Raw genomic sequence first — 23205 nt, 5'->3', positions numbered from 1 at the left:
GAGATACTGGTCACCTCAACCCATGTTGCTCTGGTTTGTGTGTTTGCAATGACTTATTCCCAGCTTACAATGACTATAAAACAGGTGAACATTTGGAACTCGAGAAGATCTGTTTTTGGACAAGCTGGTGATTCTGTTATGAGTGAGCAACTGAATTGTTTCACAACACAGTGAGAAATATTACAGTTATCTCACAGCCAAATGCGAGGAATATCTGAGCAAGGAAAACAAGTGGGTGATATTCTGGGGATAGGCTGAACATTACAGCCAGGTCGTAAGTGGCCGACTTCCCTGTTCTGACAACATGAACTCCAAATAATTTTGTAGCTGTAGTAACAAATATTTTTTACATCAACAAATGTCTCAAAACACAAATAAGAGATATATCAAAAATTCAGTTTAACTGAAAAAACGAGCGATTGTGTAGTGTAGATTGTGCGTAGCATGCATCCTGCATATGATGAAGCTGCAGGTTCACAGACTTGTCACCATGTCACTGTGCCAAAATTTTTTTGCTTACAAAATGGCAAAAACAAAACAAAAAAACAGAACCAGATGATTGTTATGTTAGCATTATTTTTTATTACAAATACAGTGTGCACATATTGCTGCAATGTTCCACTTATCAACAAGATCGTATAAAATATATAGTATCCTTAACACTAGCACTATCTGAGGCTGTTACACTAAACAGACAACCTGTGAAACAGTGTGACGATTTAGTACATAAAATATTTTTTTGCAGAAACAGCAACAACTTCACCAATCCAGGATACTCTTCATCCTTCCATAACATCAGATACCTTCCAATATCTAGATCTAGAATCTGTGAAACATGACATATGAATACTAAATGCTCTCTGTCGACACAGTCTAATCCTTGTGTCATACAACATAAAGACAACATGTATGTAGCCTTGGATTTCGGGGAAAATCGCCCACGCGAACATGAAATCTGAGGTATTGAAACAAAATTTATAAAAAATTAACTTGTTCACCTGGACCAATGTTAACACAAAGGCATTATTTATTACTGGAGGTTGTATCCGTTTTCCTTTAGTTACACATCTCATTTAAGAATTGGGATCACCAGACACCACACATCTAATAAAAATACCCTGTCACAAATACATGTTTTACAAAACAAATTAAAGGTGTTAAGATTCAGTTAAATACAAGATATATTGTTATGATGATAGTAAAATGATCTGATCCTGAAGCCTCATTGTACTTAACGGGAAGCCTCATAACAATGCCTGGCAAAGTCCACTCTACAAGAGAGCGGGGATATGGAAGTAGACATGTCCGTCTGTACCTTCTAACATTTAGGAGTTCTTCTGCAACAGCTTCATGGTGACCTGCAAGATACGATGATACAATTGGAAACTGTCAACATGCACTCTGTGATAATGCAAACAATGCTGTAGACATGTAGAAAAAGCTGCTGAAATAAAATCAATAAGTAATAAAAATTATCTGGACAATGCCCACCAACTGTGCGCACCTCCCCCCTCCCCAACTCCTTGTGGTTTCATTACAGAACTGGGTCTGACACTGACAAATTTACATCATACCTGGAGCATCCTGCAACTATGTAACCTTGCATAACAGCAGGGAGCACAGAATTATCTCCCCTTAATCATGCAGCTACATCAACTTGTCCATGTCCAAATGAAAACAATGAATTTCAAAAAAGCTCCAAATTGTGAATAGTCTATCATATGTCACTATGCTAAATGGGAATGAATACCCTGTACCCAACCGTAGCTACCCTGTACCCAACCGTAGCTACCCTGTACCCAACCATATCTACCCGGTACACATCAGTAACTATTGCTTGTTATTTCAATATCGAACACTGGAAGACTATCAAACAGTTTTGCATACAAGTTCAATTATTAATGGAGTGGGGTACTACGGTTGAGGTAACAGTACAAACATAGTCCACATGCATGGGCCACACTGTACACTCATTGTGGTCTGTGGGTACAATGTGTGATTCCTATTTCTGGTCTTCCCTACCTGGAAATTGCCGGAATATTGTTAGAAGTGGACTAAAACCAAACTCACTCACTCAATGCTGGCTGACAAGATGCATTTAACAATTACACCATAGGTCAACTTCATATTGTCTTATTACTTCCCTCCCATACCTAAACCCATTAAGGGAGACATCATCAAAGGTGAGACTAAACGAAAACACAACCTTTCAACTGCAGGATGCATTAACACATGTCAAACTTATACACATAGCAAAATGACAGTTTTAGCACTTTTAACATTGTCATAGTCTGTTCCAGAGCTTTCTTTCCCGAATGAGATACCTGAATTATACAAGAAGTTTCTAGGGGGAGGTAGTTGGGCAGCATTACTCGACAGCTTGAACCATAAAAAACGTGTTGTTCAGTTTACAAAAAAAAGCCTTCTCCTGACCATACAGTGTAACCAGCCAGTGATTCCAACAGTTCTACCATCACTGATGGAACAGTAAGCGAAACAGATCCAGCAGAAGCTTACCGTTTTCACTTCTGTGTATAGTTCAAGACTGTACTCCCCGAGTTCACGTCCATTTCCAGACATCTTGTAGCCACCAAATGGTGCTCCAGCATCGAACACATCAAAACAGTTGACCCTGCATGAATAATGTCTCACTGTTACAAAGACCACATTCTTATACTTGACACAACATTGACAATGCTTGAACAATGTGACTCACTGTTACAATGATCACATTCTTACACACAACACAACATTGACAATGCTTGAACAATGTGACTCATTGCTACAATGATCACATTCTAACACATGAAACAGCATTGACACTGCGTAACAATGTAATTCACACTTAGTTACAAGTGTTCATATGCTAACAAATATCTTTCCAGGTATCACCTTCCCTCATGAGAAAGTACTGTAATAGTATGATTTCTTTTCATGCAAATTAGCATGTTTACACAATGCCATTTAGAAAGTGGAAATATGTAACAGATGATTTATTTTGGATTAACACTTAGTTAAAGGTCACACACAACCAAAAAATCAAACATAATTAAGACTGAGTTATCACATATTCACGATATATAAAATGCTTTGATGATTAAGAAAATACAAATAAACAAAATCATAAGTGTATAATCGAAAATCAAAAGTGCAATGTTTTGTACTTGGGTTTACCTCCCCCAAACGAAGCCTATTCACTGGAAATAGTTCATCTGCCAATACGCGTAGCTGGCTCCTTGTTTATGGCATATAAGCCAGTTAGGTGTTAATTTCAAATTGCATGTAGTCAATGACTGAAGTTCTGCACTGCATATTGTCATATAGGTATTATAGGTGTCAATAAACCTGACATTGAGTTTTCTCTGTGTCAGAGTCTGCCTATCACAATCAACATGTTTTTTTATGTAACAAGTAGATAATTTACTGATTTGTGTACATTTCTGCTCATGACCTAATTCTTTGGCAGGCATACTGTTTCAAGCTTCGTGAACCTATTATCTGTGCATGTGTTATGAGCACAGTGCAGCATCACTACTTTTTTCCCCCGGCGCTGGGAGAAAATTAGTGAATCATGGTTTTTATATTTCAATTCTATAGGTTGACTTGGCAATTTTGATGATTTTTGGGGGTAAGTGCACACCGAAAGGCAAAAATAAATCAGGTGAAGTACTTCCCCCCACCCATACTGACAGAATTTCTGTCAGTTCTCCTTGAGAAGACATCAAGGTGTTTCCAACCTAACAACCAGGAATATTCATAGTCTAGGGCCCATCACATTCTACAATGTGACCTTATCATCTAAGTAAACATAATTTCAGTATCATTAACTACACTCCTTTACATGCTTTATTTGTGGAAATAGTCCCTCAGGTCGGTTTGTTTGTGTTGTGCAAACCGCCAATTCTGTACAAAGTTTTGCACAACTGTTTCTAACGACAAAGCACATTGCAGCATCCTGTCATCGTGGGTCTGAGCAAAATACTTGATTTTTCGTAGCATCACACACCATCAAACTGACACCGAGTGAGTCGTGTCAGCTTGCTGAACTGCTTTGTTAATTCCTTTTGTTAATTGGTTATCATCACACCTGATAATCCGTTTGAAGTCGGTAATCGGGTAACTATAAAGCACTTCCGTCTCAGGCAGTCCCTCTAGTCTGAGTTAATTAGCAATGTTTTCATAATAAATTACCTTGAATTGCGGACATTTCAGACCGAAATCAGAGTTACACGAAGTCCGAATTAGTTAGCCTATATGCAAGTTATTTAGTTATTTAGGTTCCGGGGTAAGACAGCTGCCCCTGTATAACCAATCAGACAACAGCTAATATGTAAGGTTCTGCAGGACTTACAAAATTTTCTCTGCACTGGCCGCAGACTCTGATCTCCTATACTGAGTCTATCAAGCCCAAGTACAAAGTCGAGTATGATAACCTTTTGAATTTACCAGTCAGAACACAGCTTACCAAATAGTGAACGATAACATTTGCACATACCATCTGAACGTTGTTAGACTTGGAGAAAAAAAGAAACTAAAAATGCCGAAATTATGTAAACAGCAAAAGGCACAACCTTCTATACTGGAGAATACAATTCATTTAAAATTGTCCAATTAAACAATGTCCAGTCTTGGGTATGGAAACGTGTCTTACATATTTATATACCTATATCATTTTCTTTTGTAACTGAAATGGTCCAGAGGGCACACTCAGGTATTTTCAGGTGTTCCTACTTCAGCTGAATCACTGACTATCTCACTCCATGCCCTTACCAGACAGTTCCTGCTCTCAGACTGTTGGCGATGTACATGACCTTGTCGATGTCTTGGGACATCACTCCTGCAGCCAAACCGTACTCTGTGTTGTTGGCGCGCTCAATCAGCTCGTCCACATTCTTGAATTTCAGGATCTGCATCACTGGTCCGAAGATCTGGCCACCACAAAGTAATAGAAAGCATGAACTACAATCTGTATAGGACAAGTCCTGGGAGACAAATCAGTGAACTGAGCATTACTGAAGGAGGAGGAGGAGAGCGGAGATGATATTGATTTCATACACTTACTTTGTGCATAAATTTTAGAGGCGGGGTGTCATTCACATTGCACATACTTCTACATCATAACCATTGTCACGCTCCCCTAGTAAAAAATAACAGTCCCCTAGCAGTAAGATCACTTTGTACAATGGCACCTAGGTTAGTAATGACTCAACATCTTTACAAGGAAAAATACAAGCACAACTGAAATATTACAGGATAATATAATTTGCGACCTTGTCATGAAATATGTTTTATGTGAATGGTGAAAACAGACAACCACAACATTGACCATGTCTTCTAAACGTACCTCTTCTCTGGCTATTCTCATGTTGTCTTTCACATCCGTGAAGACAGTTGGCTGCACATAGTAGCCCCGATCACCAACCCGGTTGCCCCCGGCACAAAGTTTGGCTCCCTCCTTCTTTCCACTGTCAATGAGACTCAGGATCTTCCCCATCTGCTCCTCATCCACCTGAAACAGTCAGACATACAGACATCAGCAGGGCTTACTGTTCTTCATCCACCTGAAACAGTCAGATATACAAGATACAGCAGGGCTTACTGTTTTTCATCCACCCATAACAAGTCACCTGAGACATGCAGGACATGCAAGCAAGGCTCAACACCTGCACCAGTGGCTCATCAATGCAATGATTCTTATCAAAGGGGTTTACCTGCGTCCCTTGTTCATCTTTATTGAAGGGTTTACCCCGGGCTCATGTTCATTATTGAAGGGTTTACCATGGGCCCCGTTTATCATCATTGAAGGGCCTTATCTGGGGTCCTTCAACATTATTCCTGGTGCATTAATGGAGACCCTTCTTCAACATTACCAAAGGGGTTTACCTTGGGTCTTTGGTCAATTTACCTTGGGCACTTGTTCATCATTATTGGAGGGATTTACCTGAGGACCTTGTTCAACATTATCGAAGGGGTTGCCAACAACTCTGTTCTTCGCTCGCTCCACGCTCCGTTCAACAAACTCATCATAGACTTTCTCCTCCACGAACGTCCTTGACCCTGCACAGCAGCACTGACCCTGATTGAAGAAGAGGCTGAAGTGGGCCTGTTCCACGGCTTCATCCACTAGACACAAGGAGACAAAGAATTAATACCATGAACCTCAAGGAGTCACTTCAACAGTTTACACTGAAATGTGCAAGATTACAGATCAATCTCAGGATCATTAGGAGGTGTATGATGCTGACAAATCTACAACCTTGAGGGTGAAACACCAAGAGAGAGCACTCACTATTAGCATCAGCCAGGATGATGTTTGGAGACTTGCCACCAAGTTCAAGGGTAACCTTCTTCAGGTTCGAGCGACCTGCCATCTGTGGGATGAGTTTCCCAACCTAGAGGTAACAAAAACAAGGGTGATCTCTTACCATTGCAGCAGCAAACATTTATAAAGAACATAGACTGAGGAAGAAAATTATCGTCATTTAACATCAAGTTCATAACTATGTACAAACTAACAAAAATAATATTGGTAATAAATTCCTCATGGACGAAAGTGCCAGTAACTAATTACATGTTTATCAATCACCTAAATCAGTGACTCCCAGTGACACCAGCTGTCAACAGTACTCAAACAGTCAGAGTGAGTGAGTGAGTGAGTTTAGTTTTACGTCACACTTAGCAATATTCCAGCTATATGGCGACGGTCTGTAAATAATCGAGTCTGGACCAGACAATCCAGTGATAAACAACATGAGCATCGATCTGTGCAATGGGGAACCGATGACATGTGTCAACCAAGTCAGCTAGTCTGACCACCCGATCCCGTTAGTCGCCTCTTACGAAAAGCATAGTCACCTTTTATGGCAAGCATGGGTTGCTGAAGGCCTATTCTACCCCAGGACCTTCACAGGTTCAAACAGTCAGATGCAAGTGTAACTTGTCAACAGTGACAAAAGACTAGCTAATGTAAGGTCAAGTCATCCTTTACTGCATAATGTTGTTACTGTCAATAGCCCAAAACTGAGTGATTCCATCCTTGCTAAATTGTGTGACTATTTTTGGCAGGACTGACAACACACTCCTATCAACAACCAACATCACTGCTTTCTCGTTTGTACACAACAGAGTGACAAATGAGAAGACTGGTTGCAGAATGTGCACAACATGAGGACTGATAAGCAGGAGTGGACTGATGATTTCACTAATCTTCTCACATTTTTAATCCAAAAGTGCAACTCATTCGATGCACTTCACCAGTGAATATCAAGACCAATAAAGATCTTAACTATTAATCCTTTGTCTCAGGAATATATCTTCACTGTTTCTTGTGCTATTGAGAAGACAAACCAGAAAGAACATGACACAAAGACGGTCGGTCCATGTTTGTTTTATATCAAATAGCAATATAACAGACACTGAGCGTCAAACTTCAGTTGTCTATTGCCATGGCATCAATGGGACTCATCATTATCATCTGGGCTGAATCACTAAGATGGTTTAAATCAGGCTCTACCAACACATTAAGGAACCAGCCAGAAAATGTGAGAAAGGATAACACTTTGCACTGCACCTTTCCTACAAACAAAAACGGCACTACCCAAATCTGAAAACAGTCCATTAAATGATTTGTCCATCAAACTATTGGTTGAACTTCATCCTTACATTCAAGTGATTTAATTTGAGATAGTTCATAGTAAATGGGTTGGTTATCAAGAGTGTTTTTCATGTTCTTGTAATGTAAGAAATGTCAAAACATAACTCTACATTCATACAGATGTGGCAGGTGAGTCAAGTTTGAAAACAATCCTTTCAAATATGTTCATGTTACTACCTGACAAAAACTTCCTTGGGTTTAAGTTCAAACTATATATATTGATGCAACTTTCTTTCAAAAATGAGAAAAATGGAGCCCAGTATTGCACTGCACTGCACAGAGTTGTCATCTTGTGTCAAAACATTCTAAAAAGTAGTTTCAGTTGAATAAATTTATGTAAGTAATATGGTTAAATTATTCTAATTCATGTTAGGACTACAATACAACAATCAAAAAATGCACTGGACTTTTTCTTTAAACAAAGGTGGTTCCCAAATATCAAAACATTCCAAACAATAGTTGTCAGATTACTGGCTGAACAGACTTTTCTAAGTTACAATTTATCAATTCCTGTAAATCTTGAAAAAAACTAAAATCTTAAAATAAGAATTTGCACTTACACAAAAAAAGGCTGGAGTGAAATAATATATTCAAAATTTTGTGTAAAGTCATCTCATATTAGTCACAAGGTTCAGGTTGCAGGTTCACCGAGTGAGCGTTTGAGGTTAAAAAAATGCAAATTTTACAATGACCTATTCTAATGTAAACAACACTGTAAGTCACAGTGATGGCGATTACTCACTTGTATAAATGATACAAAACATTATCTGGAACAATGTCTGGGGTAGCTCTAGGGGCTCAGGGCACAGTTAAAAATAAATAATGGGTAGGACTCTATGTAGCCCACGTTAGTAAAGTTTACAGGAGATAAGTTTACAGGAGATCTGAGTTTACAGGTAAGCAGTTTACGCTTGAGCAGCCATTCATTCAGCACCAGCTGCACCGAGCTGTACAGCGAATGCAGGCCAAGGACGATCAAAACATCATGCATGGAAGGAAAGTAACTGGGCCAATCAGAGAAAAATAAACATGACAACAGCAAAGATATTAATGTAAAGACATATAACAATGTTATGAGCATCGGTCACACAACTACAAAATAAGACTCATAACAATACTGACATAATGATAATGATAAAAATGAACTTGTGGAAGATGTCAATCCTACACCTGGTCAGTGTTTGGTGAGTGAGTAAGTTAAGTTTCATGCTGCACTCAACAATAGTCCAGCTGTAGGGTAGCCATTTGTAAATAATCGAGTCTGGACCAGACAATCCAGTGATGAACATCACAAGCATTGATGTGCGCAAATGGGAACCAATGACATGTGTAAACTAAGGTAGCGATTCTGACCTCCTATCTATTCCATCGGTCACCTCTTATGACAAACATGAGTTACTGACGATCAGTTATAACCAGGACCTTCACGGGTCAGCCAGTGTTCAGATGAATGACAGTTATGGAGGTTGGTAATGACTGGGTGAGTGGGGTCTACCATACTTTCAAATAGTATGCTGGTTATGTCACAACATGTCATATCAATCTGGGATGATGTGATTCACCAAAGGACTCTAAGACTCGGAAAATCAACTGACAGTACTAATTCAGTCATCATACTTATAAATATCTAATGTTGTGCTACTTATGGACAAAGTTTAACTTGTTTTTCTTGTTTACCTGTGACAAAAACACTTCAATTTCAACCCAACCTTCTCAAATGTTGCTTTTAAATTGTCACTAAAATACAAAAATATCTTCATTCATTCAGTATTTTGAAACACTGATGTCAAATCTTTCTTGCCCATGGTAAGTCAGCTGTCATGCACCCATGAAGAGCGCTGACACCATAGAACAGGTCTACATGTACAGACAAGGTGCTTGTGTCGTCTAAGGTTATTAAAGAATCCCAAGCTGTACACACAACAGATACCACTGATAAAGGCTACATCATGTGACACACCTCAACATTTCTTACATTACAAGAACATGAAAAACACTCTTGATAACCAACCCAGCTATACAATTACAACTAAAAGGTCTGTAGCTCATCTGCATCAAACTTTTGAAAAGATGTCTGAAAGTGGGTCAGTGAGAAATACATGTGTCACATGTGTAACATCCAGTGCTGTTTCCTTCAATCATTTAGTGCATGCGGTTGTGTTAAGTTAGACGTTGAGTTGGGCTTAACGTCATGACGTGTTAAAGCTCACATGCAACCAAAAAATCAAACATAATTAAAACACAATTATCACTTATTCATGATATATAAAATGCATTGCTGAAAAAGAAAAAACAGATAAAACCATAAACGTATAATCGCAGATCAAAAGTGCAGTATTTTGTACTTGGGTTTACCTCCCTTGAAACGAAGCAGTCGCAATACCGAACCCATTCAGAGCCGGTGGGTGTGCACTCAAATGTAATGCAGCTTTTTCATTGGCCACTGGTTCATTTGCCGATACACTTAGCCGGCTCTTTGTTTACAGCTTATAAGCCCCATTGCTGTTAATTTTAAATTGCATGAGGTCAATGATTGAAGTTGTGCTTTGCATATTGTCATTTGTAGACAGACAGGCAGGCATATAGGTGTGAATAAACCAGACATTGAGCTTTCTCTGTGACATCACAATCAACATGGGTCTTTTTATGAACGAGTACATTATTTATCTGTTTGTGTACACAACCAAGATTAGACTACTGCCCACAACCTCATACTACAGGCAGGCATACTGTTTCAAGCTCCGCAAACCTATTCACTGCCCATGCGTTATGAGTGCAGCGCGGCATAGCTGTTGAAACTACTTTTTCCCGAGGCACTGGGGGAAAATTAGTGAATCGTCTGAACTCCGATATCCCAGGCTTTTTTTCATCACATTACTTTTCAACTTTATAGGTTGAATTGGCATTTTTGATGATCTGTTTCAGAAAGTGCATACAGAAAGGTATCATAATCTGCAAAGTTGTGTTTTACGCTGCATGTGATCAAGTTAGATGTTGAGTGAGTGAGTGAGAGAATGAGTTTAGTTTTACGCCCCACTCAGCAATATTCCAGCTATATGACGGCAGTCTGTAAATAATCAAGTCTGGACCAGACAATCCAGTGCAACATGAGCATCGATCTACGTAATTGGGAACCGACGACGTGTCAACCAAGTCTGCGAGTCTGACCACCCGATCCCAGTAGTTGCCTCTTACGAGAAGCATAGTCGCTTTTTATGGCAAGCATGGATTGCTGAAGGCCTATTCTACCCTGGAGCCTTCACAGGTCGTTAGATGTTGAGCTTTACATCATAATGGGATTCAGCATATGTCATATTGGGGATTTCACTTTCTTAGTAAAGTACAAATTCTAGTACTTTTTTGGTGGAGTCCCATCCGGGATTCGAACCCACACCCTCAGAGTCAGGCACCTAATCGCCAGCACACAAAGTCAGCCGCCTAGCCTGCTCAGCCAGCACAACTTCCAGGTGAAAGTCGGACAACTGGTAGTCTAGACTGCCTACTTTGCGTACCCCTCTGATGAGTGTGAATTGGCACGGCTCCCACGGCCGAAAGCTATGATTACACGATGCCATTTAGGAAGTGGTAAAATGCAACATACGTCATATTTGGGATTTCACTCCCTCAGTACGCCACAGCTGAGCGGGCTAGGTGGCTGACTTTGTGTGCTGGCGATTAGGTGCCTGACTCTGAGGGTGCGGGTTCGAATCCCGGATGGGACTCCACCAAAAAAGTACTAGAATTTCTACTTTACTTAGGAAGTAAAATCCCAAATATGACATATGTTGCATTTGACCACTTCCTACATGGCATCATGTAATCATAATGGGATTGTTCTTGTCTGCGCCATATACTGACGAGATCAAGTCTGCATTCATAAACATTTTAACGATAAATTTCAAATGAGTTTTATTTTACATACATGTATATTCATAACAATATTACTTAAAAACAGAAAATGTCATCAGATCAAATTCAAAGGAACACAATCAACACAAGCATCACACCCCGTTTCCTTCTGCTCACCTCTGTGGACCCAGTGAAGGCCACTTTGTCCACATCCATGTGCTCTGCAATGGCTGCTCCAGCTGTTGGTCCATACCCAGACACGATGTTGATCACCCCAGGAGGGAAGCCAGCCTGCACAAGACAGGAACATATATCTACACTGGAGAACAAGGTGTGTGTTCATTCCAGATAGCTGGGGAGAATGTCATCCTCATAAGTGACTTAGTGTACATCACAGCTACCTCCGTAGACAACATGTCCTGTAGAACTCAAATAGCAGCATGGCCACCAAGTGGAGGAAAGTATGAACACCGATTATCCCAGTACAATGACAATGTGTCTGACCAGCAACTCCCCTCTTTGATAATGCGCATTAACACAAGCAGAATACCATTTACTGAACATTGCACAGTGTAAATCACTTGCTTAAATGTCCTTGAGAAAAATGTTTGATGCATATTAGTGACGTAGGCCTAGAACACAAAACAATCTTAAAAAAATCTACAACAGATGTGCTGACAGCAGGACAAATCAAACCCACAGTGACAGTATTCAGACATAACCAAGGAAAACAACTCTAAATAGCAGGCTGATCAAATGGACTTGCACATTTCACTGAATCAATAGTTGTTTCGCTGGATAGGACTGAACTATAGATATTTAATCTATCTAGTCAAGTAACAATTACTTCAGGGATACAACATAACAGAGTTGTGATAGTGTTTGAATAATGGCTTGTCTACCTCTTTAGCTAGTTGAGCCACATACAGTGCTGACAGAGGTGTCTGTTCGGCAGTCTTCATCACCACCACGTTGCCCATCGCTAGCGCTGGGCCCAGCTTCCATGCTTGCATCAGTAGTGGGAAATTCCACTGGAACAGACACACTTACTCAGTGTATCACCCCCATGCTGTACCGGTTGAGGATTGTAATAATTCACACTATTTACTCATGTGACATGACAGATTAATTACAGTCATGACAGATCAGTTATATGAAATAATCAGGTGTTCGTCAACACAGAATATGTAGAGAAACTCAGTAGGGTAATAAGGCTGAATCCTGTGAGTTTACATCACGCAACTCACAACTTTTTATTCGCAGAAAAAACACGTTCTGTGGATAGTTAACCTCTTTATGGTAATAAGTGTAATATTTTGGAGTAGGCACTAATACCATTATCAAGTAAGTGATACTATAATTTGAAACATGGAGAATATATAGATTACTGCTTGCCGAGTATATACAATTAACAAGGTTGATGTACTAATGCAACTTCTAAATTGCCTCTCAAAGAAGTTATCTTTTTATTCAACTGTAAATCTGTATAATGTGTGATTTATCAATATTTTTTTATTCATATTATTATATTTTATTTATTTGTGTAAATACAGTATCATTCTTAAATACTGTAAATCATGAAATTAATGCAAAAAAACGAGTCTGTTTTCTAGTCACATTATGCATTTCAGTTTGACCATGTCGACAGTTCATGCCCCAGCAGGCATGGGTCTTCTTTGAAACCGTACCACCCCCTACCCTGCTGTAAAATTATGATATAAGTGATATATACTTCTCAACAGGTACCAGGAAAATCAGCGGTTGAAACCATGGTCAGTGATGGCAATGCCTTTCGTGTCATAGGGAACCTGTGTCATGGCTTAAAGATCTTCACCAGATCAACCACATCAACACATCTTTTCATTCTTTCAGTAATAATTGGAAAAACTGACCAAAAAAAATCAAAATCAAACTGTTCAGTAAATATAGGCAAAAGACAATTAATCTTAATCATAAAACTGTTCCTGTTTGACTGATTTTCGATACAAGTTTGACTTGGGATGGAGAATAAATGTCGATTATGTCTGATACGTGAGAAAGTGCTGATTACATGTCTTCAAAGTGTGTCAGTAGATGTCAGCCTAAGATATTAAAAGGATAAAGGAAGGGCAAGAGACTGACAATCTGTTGATTAAAATATAGAACAACCCAGATTGATAACATCAAGTAGTTGTGACTGCAACTCACTGGAATGATCTGCCCACAAACTCCAACAGGTTCATGCCGGGTGTAGGTGAAGAAATCTCCATCTGGATATCATACAAACAATCGTATGTCAGCTACATCAACCTGATTATGTGTATGATCAGCTGTAAGGTGAACATCACGAATGGCTCTCACGTACTGTACCCATGTATATAAAGGTAACAAGAAGCCATGAAAGCTTTGTATCAAGCCGGCCTTCCAACACTGCTATGGAGGACAGAGCTATTTACACAATAGATTGACTACTGTTTAAGAAAATAAACTTTACTATCTATCATCTAAAACACCTGAGACCCTGCCAACTTTACCAAAGAAAGAACAAGCAGTACTAACACTGGACAAATTTGCTGACACATCACTTCCAAAATTTGCGAAATGATGAAAAACGCATTCAAAGGACGCCAACAATTTTCGGACTGTAGGATACTCACCAATGGGAATAGTCTTCCCGTGGTACTTGTTGGCCCAGCCTGCATAGTACCTGCAACAAAGGCAAGTTATAGATAGGACATCATTAGACTTACGTAGAGGTATTTGAGTGATAGGCCTTGGGGTACTGGGGCACTGGGACTTAGTGAATGACCTAGGGGTACCAGACACAGAGTAATTTGTAGGGGTTACGAGGACCTAGTTAATGCCCTGGGGGAAAAGTGACCTACAGGCACCAGGGACCTAGTAATGCCTTGGAAGTACTGAGTCCTAGTTATTGGCTTAGGGTACTGGGGGCCTAGTATATGATCTATGGGTACTGGGGACCAAGTTCATTAGCTGGGTGTACATGGCGACCAAATTCATTAGTTGTGTGTATATGGGGACCAAGTTCATTAGCTGGGTGTACATGGCGACCAAATTCATTAGTTGTGTGTATATGGGGACCAAGTTAACACCCTGGTGGTACAAGGGACCTAGTTAATGCCTACGGGGACCTAGTTAACACCCTGGTGGTACAAGGGACCTAGTTAATGCCTACGGGGACCTAGTTAACACCCTGGTGGTACAAGGGACCTAGTTAATGCCTACGGGGACCAAGTTAACACCCTGGTGGTACAAGGGACCTAGTTAATGCCTTGGGGGTAATGGTACATAGTTAATGTCTTGGGGTACTGGGGACCCAGTTTCTGACCTAGGGGTACTGGGAACCTAGTTCATTAGAGGGTCGTTGACCAAGTTAACACCAAATCCTATTTCTGACTCAAAGTTGCATATGTTCAGTTTTCTGTATCACAAAAGATGGAATCATCTTTTTCTATGACTTGTTTGTTTTTTTGTTTGTTTGTTTGTTTTTTTTTGGGGGGGGGGGTGGTCTGATGGCTATGGCCCGTCGAGTTTAAAAATCTCCATTAACAAGGGTCCTTCTCATATGTCTGCTCTGGCAGGTTAAAGTCAACATCAGCAGGTATGACAAATTAATAAGTGACAAATGAGGCATAAAGAGAATGTGCATGGAGAAGAACTACAATGGCCTTTTTATGAGAGCGTATCAAGCGACTGAGCAGCCATCAGCTGACATTATGGAGTAATTATAGGGATGATAAGAGATGTCTGTCCAAGTGACTGCACTATAAAGACTACACAGGAGGGAACCCAGGTGGGGACAATGCATATGCTAACAGTAACTGGTCAAGTCAGCCATGACTAATAGCCATGGAGATTTTGGTATCGCTGATCTTGACAATGGTACACATAAATGAGGACATAAGCTGTAGTAGTTTCCAGAGGTGGTTATGGAGTTTCCACACACCAATGATCATGCTGTTGGCCACAAATGGAAAGCAGTTGTGTGGATGTGGTCAGTGTTGCAGCAAATAACAGTCAATGTGATTTACTGAGTGAGTGAGTTTAGTATTGCATTCAGCAATGTTCCAGCTATATGGTCAGTCTGTAAATCACTGAGTCTGGACCAGATAATCCAGTCATCAACAGCACCAATCTGTGCATTTGGGTAATGACGAAATGTTTGAACCAAGTAAGCAAGCCTGACTACTCGATCCCGTTAGTCGCTTTTCACGGGAAGCATAGGTTACTGAATGCCTATTCTCCCTCGATCTTCACGGGTCGTTATTTACTGAAGGGATTCACCGACAAACTCCTCTCAGAAATAACATGTCCATGCACAAGCTTTGGCTTCGGAAAGAAACTCAGAATTCAAAGTCTGCTCATATACTTAGCACCCTTAACAGTATTTTCTGCAAGCATGAGCATATATCCAGCAAAATACACTTATCAAGAGTCCTGGCACATAGATCAAGTGGCTGGTTATGGCTCAGTTGAAAAGGGCTTCAGTCTTCTGATGCAGGCACAGTAAGCAGAAAGCCCGAATGTAATGTGGTTCTGAATACTTTAGTCATCTAACTCCAAGTAACATGCTGATGGTCATGAAGCAGTACTCACTGACTGTGACAAGCCAATCAATACTTCAAGATACACAACACAACTTCAACATAGTTGCTTGGTTTGAAAATTTTGTAGAAACCAGTTTCCTTATCGGATTAATAGCATAATTTATTACCACAACAATATGTCTGACTCCGGGTAAAGATTGAATCCTACCTGTAGCACTTCTGTACAAGTTGGAGATCCGCAGCAAAGGCCACTTGGTAGGGCTTTCCATTGTCGAGTGTCTCAAGTGACTGTCATTATGGGTAGACATATTAAAACTTCACATACAACATTATCAAAAAGGTTTTAATTTCACATGATACAAACAATTGTATAACTCAACATTCAGACAACCCAACATATATTTGATACTTATAACTTCAAGAATGAAAGTCCATTTCAATAATCAGCTAAGCTCGCTACCCACCGCGATATATCCAGCATCTCTCTCGATGAGATCGGCAAGACGGTTCAACAAGCGCCCCCTTTCTGATGCATCAAGTCGTCGCCATGGGGAACCAAGACGAAATGCCTCCCTTGCTGCTTGCACTGCTCTGTCAACGTCAGCCTGAGTTCAAGTAAACATATTGTATATAACTAGTGCAATCTTCAAACAGAATCTATTGAAAACAAGGGTTGGGGGGGGTAAAAAGCATTTATCTGTCAAAACATCAAACTTGTCAAAATTAAACTTTGCCTAAGCTGTACATTTGTATGCAAAGTTCGCAGATATTTTGTTTGTGTCATGACTCATCAGGTGGACCCTTATGGCCTTGCAGTCGGCAGGGACAATATTCCACTCCAGTTCCCTTCCCAGTCCTATCGTTTAACAATAAGGTCAATTCTGTCAAGAATGTATAATATGTGTACTTAGAGTTCTCTAATGAAAGCTGGTATGTATTTATGCTGGGCTCAACACTTAGATATCAAGCATAAAGACCAGATAAAACAGGTGCCCTCACACACCTGGTGTATAAAGAGTTACACATTCATCTTTCTGGTACTGTGTTAGCTCTACTATGTGATTCAAAAGATACCAATAGACAAAGAATCTAGCTACCCTTCATTTCTGTCCCAACATGCCAAACAAGATTAGTGTGGTACCTGTGCTGGGTTATAACGGGTCATCTTAACAAACACCATTCGGACGGGCTAATTTTATTTCTTGTTTAATGGATCTGCCAGTAATGTATTTTCAAGAATAAGAAACACAATAAAACATAATTTTTCACACACAACAAATAATCCTAATATCTGTACTGGCCAAACATGTATACACACAAGAAAATGTTTTTAGATTGTTTTTTGCCCCATATGCACTTTATAAATTGCCACAAGTAAATACTTTTAGTATTTAGAAGGAATATTTCTCCAACTCGTGATTCTTCTGTTCTCTCCTGCCTTTAGGTTTTCTGAGGAAAGAAATCCATAAAATGAGAAAGAAAATTGGCCTGGCCTTATCAAGGAAACCAATTTCTGCTCTTTCTATGTATAAAAAGGGCTATTCATTTTATCATCAACAACACAGACTTCTTGATATTAACTGGTATTGTTTGAAGTACACAAGGTGCATTTAGTATACACAAGTGAATATTCAGCTTATGAAAAACCACAATAACTTCACTGTATAGCTAATAAACTTTTCAGTATTCATATCTGCATTTTGAAACCCACACACAATTGTACACAAATTATGATCATCACAGTAAAGTGAGGAAATTTTACTGTGTATACCGTCATGATTAATACATCTCTATCACTTACACATTATTACAGAAATGTTGCTGCCATATAGCTGGAGCATTGCTGAGTGTTGTGCTTCATTAGAAACAAAACAAACACAGCAATGTCGCAGCCATATGGCTGGAGCAATGCTGAGTGCTGCATGTCACATGAAACAAAACAACACGGCAATGTTGCTGCCACTAAGCTGGAGCATTGCTGAGTGCTGCATGTCACAAGAAACAAAACAACACGGCAATGTTGCTGCCATATGGCTGGAGCATTGCTGAGTGCTGCACGTCACAAGAAACAAAACAACACGGCAATGTTGCTGCCACTAAGCTGGAGCATTGCTGAGTGCTGCATGTCACAAGAAACAAAACAACACGGCAATGTTGCTGCCACTAAGCTGGAGCATTGCTGAGTGCTGCATGTCACAAGAAACAAAACAACATGGCAATGTTGCTGCCATATGGCTGGAGCATTGCTGAGTGCTGCATGTCACAAGAAACAAAACAACACGGCAATGTTGCTGCCACTAAGCTGGAGCATTGCTGAGTGCTGCATGTCACAAGAAACAAAACAACACGGCAATGTTGCTGCCACTAAGCTGGAGCATTGCTGAGTGCTGCTTGTCACAAGAAACAAAACAACACGGCAATGTTGCTGCCACTAAGCTGGAGCATTGCTGAGTGCTGCATGTCACATGAAACAAAACAACACGGCATTGTTGCTGCCACTAAGCTGGAACATTGCTGAGTGCTGCATGTCACAAGAAACAAAACAACACGGCAATGTTGCTGCCACTAAGCTGGAACATTGCTGAGTGCTGCCACTAAGCTGGAACATTGCTAAGTGCTGCATGTCACAAGAAACAAAACACAGCAATGTTCACTGTATGCAATCATGCATGAACATGTTGGTATCTCATCAGACACAGTCATGATAGACAAAGAGTAATAGATATAACCTATGATAATCATCAAAATATAATTACAACATGGCCAGTGTCTTCTAAAAAAAGATAACAGTGTAACACATTTTTGCACTTTAATGAGTTGCTGTGCTGCGACTAATGACAAGTTTGCTTTCCAGAAGTCATAAATTTTTAGCTCTGTTAGTGAGTCCATGATTTTGGATGTAGCCAGTGATTTTTTATGTAGTCAGTGATTTTGGATGTTACATTACTCTCACCAACATTCCCAGAATATCACAGTGGGGGCCACCAGCAGTGGGTTTCACATATTGTATCCTTGTGGGGAATCAAGCCCAACATAAGACAGGCCTTTCACATGACAAACTACAACTTTTATTACACTGTTCCTGTCTATTTCCATTTCAGCTTTTGTGTAAACACATGGGCAAACAAGGCTGGGACAATGACTGTAACAGAAGCTCCTCACAATGATATCAGCTATTATTATAGAAGCTTCTGCCCTGTCTGGCAACAGGAGTAAAACTATGGGGTAGCAAATCAGTATCCCTAAACACGCCTGTCACCTAAAAGGCTTCCTTTTACCAAGTGGTGATCATGGAAAAAATCCCAGTGTAACATTCACAAGGGGGAGCATGACACAGCAACTATCCTAAAACTAGAATCATCTTATCACTAACCTTGACTTGAGCTATCAGTTTAAGCAAACATGGTAACAAGGTCACACTTAGAGCATTAGAACACGCAAGGTGACCTCATCAGGTATCAGCTTGTATCCTAACCACACCCCACTTAATTTTGATTTCTAGCAGAAAACAGGGTATCATGCCCTATCAATTATATAGTTTCATTATTCAACAGAAACCTCATTGCCAAGGTATATTACACATTATTGCTACATTCGTATTTTCTTAGTTTGCAAAGGATTACAGGAAATGTGTAAATTTATGTGTTCTGATGAAATATTCAAAGACAATATTTCATAATTACATGTTTAAGGGAGTCTGTTGCCATGTGCCGATCAATGCCTCAACCATAATGTGACAAATAATACGTCAAAGTATCTGACCAAAACCGAAACATCAAAATATCTCCAAGACAAATTCATTTGCCATAAAGGGAAATCACAGTAGTGTACATGGTACATGTCTTGCAATCACAGCATGGCACTTCATGTCATGTTCCCAAGACAGTGTCTGAATGGTTGCAAACAAATTGCACTCTTCAGACAGAACACTGCCAAGTTCTTGCAGCTCATTCTACCAAACTGTTTGACTCAATGGCTGCTACCAATACTATGCCCTGCTGGTCACAATCTGGCGACACGACACCAAAGATGTTTGCAACATCATGTGCTGTCCCAGTTTCTAGCGTGCCTATGCATCTGTCTAATCATTCCTCATCAAGTTAGCAAGTGCATTATTCCAGTTCTAAGTGGTAAATGTCTGTTAATGATGTGCAACAATTCTGTCACAACACACCAAAATACAGTTTTATGTTCACTTTGTTGGTTTGTTTACATGTACTAAAAAAGTGGGCTGAGTGAGTTTAGGTTTCACACTGGTTTCATTGGTATTTCACACATATCACAGTAACACTCTGAGCAGGGAAAATTAATATATTTTTTTCTTCTTACTCTCGAATAAAATATGACTGCCAGATCTGTAAAACAGGAAACAGAATTGGTCAGGCCTACAGGTAATTGTGGGCAAATTGAATGGACAGGATGTGCATTTCTATTTGTTTTTCAAACACTGTGTACAACATGTCACATTCATTAAGTAGTTCTTATAATTCTCAATATTTTGTTCGCTATTCAGTCATAGTTCAGTTCAACTATAGAAAGGTTACTTCAATAAGCAGCCTGATAAACCCATGTGCTGGTTGATCACAAACAGAATGTGGCTTGACCCAGATTTACGCAAATACAACTGTGTCTGTCTAATGCATGGAGGCATTGTTATTCAAATTAAGTATGTGAGGGAGGTTACTGCCTTTGGAGTTTGCTGCACTAATGCAAAGGATCCAACATAGTTTTGTTCTAAATTAATGATTACAAATGAATGATTGCACAACTTGAATATACTCAGTAACAAGACCTCATTTAAAAGGATCTAAATGGAGCAGTGAGTCATGTTGAACAAGCACTCTTCAACAAGCAGTCTTAACACTACAATCATGAAAATTGTCCCAAGCCTATGCTAATGCAAGGAAGATACAATCATTTCAGAGTAAATACTGCTTTGTGGAACATGGCCTTTAACAATACTTAATTTTCAGACTTGTCTTGACAAGGCTGTCTTACCTTGTCACCCTCGGCAACATCACAAATGGCCTCCCCTGTGGCTGGGTTGATGGTCTGGAATGTTTTCCCACTGGCAGCATCCACAAATTCATTGTTTATGAACAGCTGGAAAGAGGTGTCAATTGTAAATCATGTGCTTCCAGGTACATGCTCCAGTACAATTAACTAAGCCGAATTCACACTGGAATTGACTGCCCAGCCTTATGACAATGGTGAACAAGAAAGTAGTACATTACCGTCTGTGGTAATGTATCAAATCAGTTGTTTTGATCAGAATTGAAAAAAAGTGTTTGAAACTGAAAGTTAAGACTAGCCTATCAGAATCAGTTATTTTTCCAAAATGAAGGAAGAAATAGGAGATAGACACACATGTGAGATATCGACATGTGTTCAATATACAACTGCCCCAAACAGAATTTGGAACTAAACATGTTTTCAGATGGACTCTAACATCTCCTCCTGCCAAATTGAACCATAAGTATTTGACAGATGGTGAGGAACATTGATCTGAAAGAGATTCACTACCTTACACCAATTCATTAATTCACAGGGCCTTGCTGTTATTACCCTTGAAACAACTAGTCTGACGTTCTCTGACCCCCTTGTAATGTTAGTGTCCAGGTAAAACCCTGTAGTACAATGACGTCAGTGGATACATACAGTACCCTAATGAGTATCCTTGCGTCACAAGCAACATCTTTTTCTGATTTTAACAACAGTGTGGACAATGTATTGCTTTTAGAATTAATCATTTGTATTAACTGATTAAGAGTAAGCATGTCTACCTCCAAAAGACAAAACTCCAATGATTTCCTTTAATGAAGAATTATCTAGCCATTTTCTAGCATAAAGGTTCCAATCCAATCTTAGTACCTCGCTAACACTGAAAGCATGCACTAGTCTATAGTGGCCTTGTTCCCATGTGAAATATCTTCCTGATTGGTTAATACTGGAAGAGAGTATACAAATGCGGAAAGGGAATGTAAGTTTATAGAAAACATATACAAGGGCCGTCACTCTGTCCAATGTGAAATAATTCAGAGAGCACTTGTCTAAAATAGGTGTGAGCAAAATGTATCAAATTCTTTATTTGACGTTGTGCTTATTCTCATGCATTCGCCTAACGAGGACGCACTGACATACTTATATGCTCCGTAACATGCTGCAGTAACAAAGCACAACGCTGAACTGAACCAACACTGGCTGTGGGGTTTCGCCAAGTTTCGGAACGAACTTAATTTAGTTATACAAATGGTACAATTTCACCTGTCATCTTACCTTAGCATATTTAATATCCGGTTGTCTGATAGGGTCTGGGGCTGCTGACATGCATGCTCTGTGTTGTTTTAGAGCGTTGAATACAGTTCGAGCTTTGAGCACACGGCACAGAGAAGCAGACATCTTGGCTCGTCAACAGCGTGTGTTCATGTGCCGTCACGTGACTTGCGATAAGCACGTCTAGCACGTCTATGAATGTGCTTATCAATAATACTGAGGTATCGAAGGGAAGGCAGGGATACAAAGAAAAGGGAAATGGGGTGTTTGGGTCACACTATTGAGGATGGGGGTGGGGGATGTACACTTCATTTTCATGAGAGTTTCAATGGTCATTTAATGAACTTTCAGGACAAAAGCACCCATGCACTCCCCCACCCTAAACCTAGCTTACTTGCCGAAAATTAACGTCTCCGCGCCGTGGGTATGCTGGAGACTGGAACCAATGGCCCAAAATCAAGTGGCCACACATTTGGTGTCCAGCGAAACAAGATCTTATCGCCACTGAGATGTTTTCACTATAATGAGAACGCGAATGATTTGTCTCGGACCGGCCGTCAACGTCAGGAAGACGTACAACCACATCCAGGTGATCCATCCATGCTATCTAAAGTGAGTGAGTTAATTTAGTGTTACGTCGCACTCAGCAATATTCAAGCTATATGGCGGTGGTTTGCAGAGAATCGAGTCTAGATGAAACAATCCAGTGATCACTAACATGAGCATCGATCTGCGCAACTGGGAAACGATGGCATGTGTCAACCAAGTCAGCGAGCCTGACCACCCGATCCCGCTAGTCGCCCTTTACGACAAGTATGATCGCCTTTTATGGTAAGCATGTGTTGCTGAAGACCTATTCTGTCCTGCATCTTCGCGTGTCGC

The 23205-nt window shown here is 40.0% G+C and overlaps 1 protein-coding gene across 1 annotated transcript; it reads right to left on the bottom strand.

Moving 5' to 3' along the window:
• Window positions 1-559: 559 nt before the first annotated feature.
• Window positions 560-22761, bottom strand: LOC137278664 (aldehyde dehydrogenase, mitochondrial-like). Its single transcript, XM_067811168.1, has 14 exons — window positions 22327-22761; window positions 21049-21153; window positions 16515-16655; window positions 16259-16338; window positions 14140-14189; window positions 13691-13752; window positions 12406-12534; window positions 11681-11794; window positions 6290-6392; window positions 5942-6123; window positions 5345-5509; window positions 4771-4928; window positions 2518-2632; window positions 560-1358 (listed from the first exon to the last, which is right to left on the bottom strand). Exons 1-14 carry the CDS (start codon window positions 22447-22449, stop codon window positions 1326-1328), a joined length of 1560 nt encoding a protein of 519 aa, XP_067667269.1. The 5' UTR covers window positions 22450-22761; the 3' UTR covers window positions 560-1325.
• Between the last annotated feature and the right edge of the window lie 444 nt (window positions 22762-23205).

The sequence above is a fragment of the Haliotis asinina genome, chromosome 3 (assembly GCF_037392515.1).
Source record: "Haliotis asinina isolate JCU_RB_2024 chromosome 3, JCU_Hal_asi_v2, whole genome shotgun sequence".
Classification (NCBI taxonomy): Eukaryota; Metazoa; Mollusca; class Gastropoda; order Lepetellida; family Haliotidae; genus Haliotis; species Haliotis asinina.
Note: the sequence above shows the minus strand (reverse complement) of the source record. Positions and strands in the feature narration are given on the sequence as shown.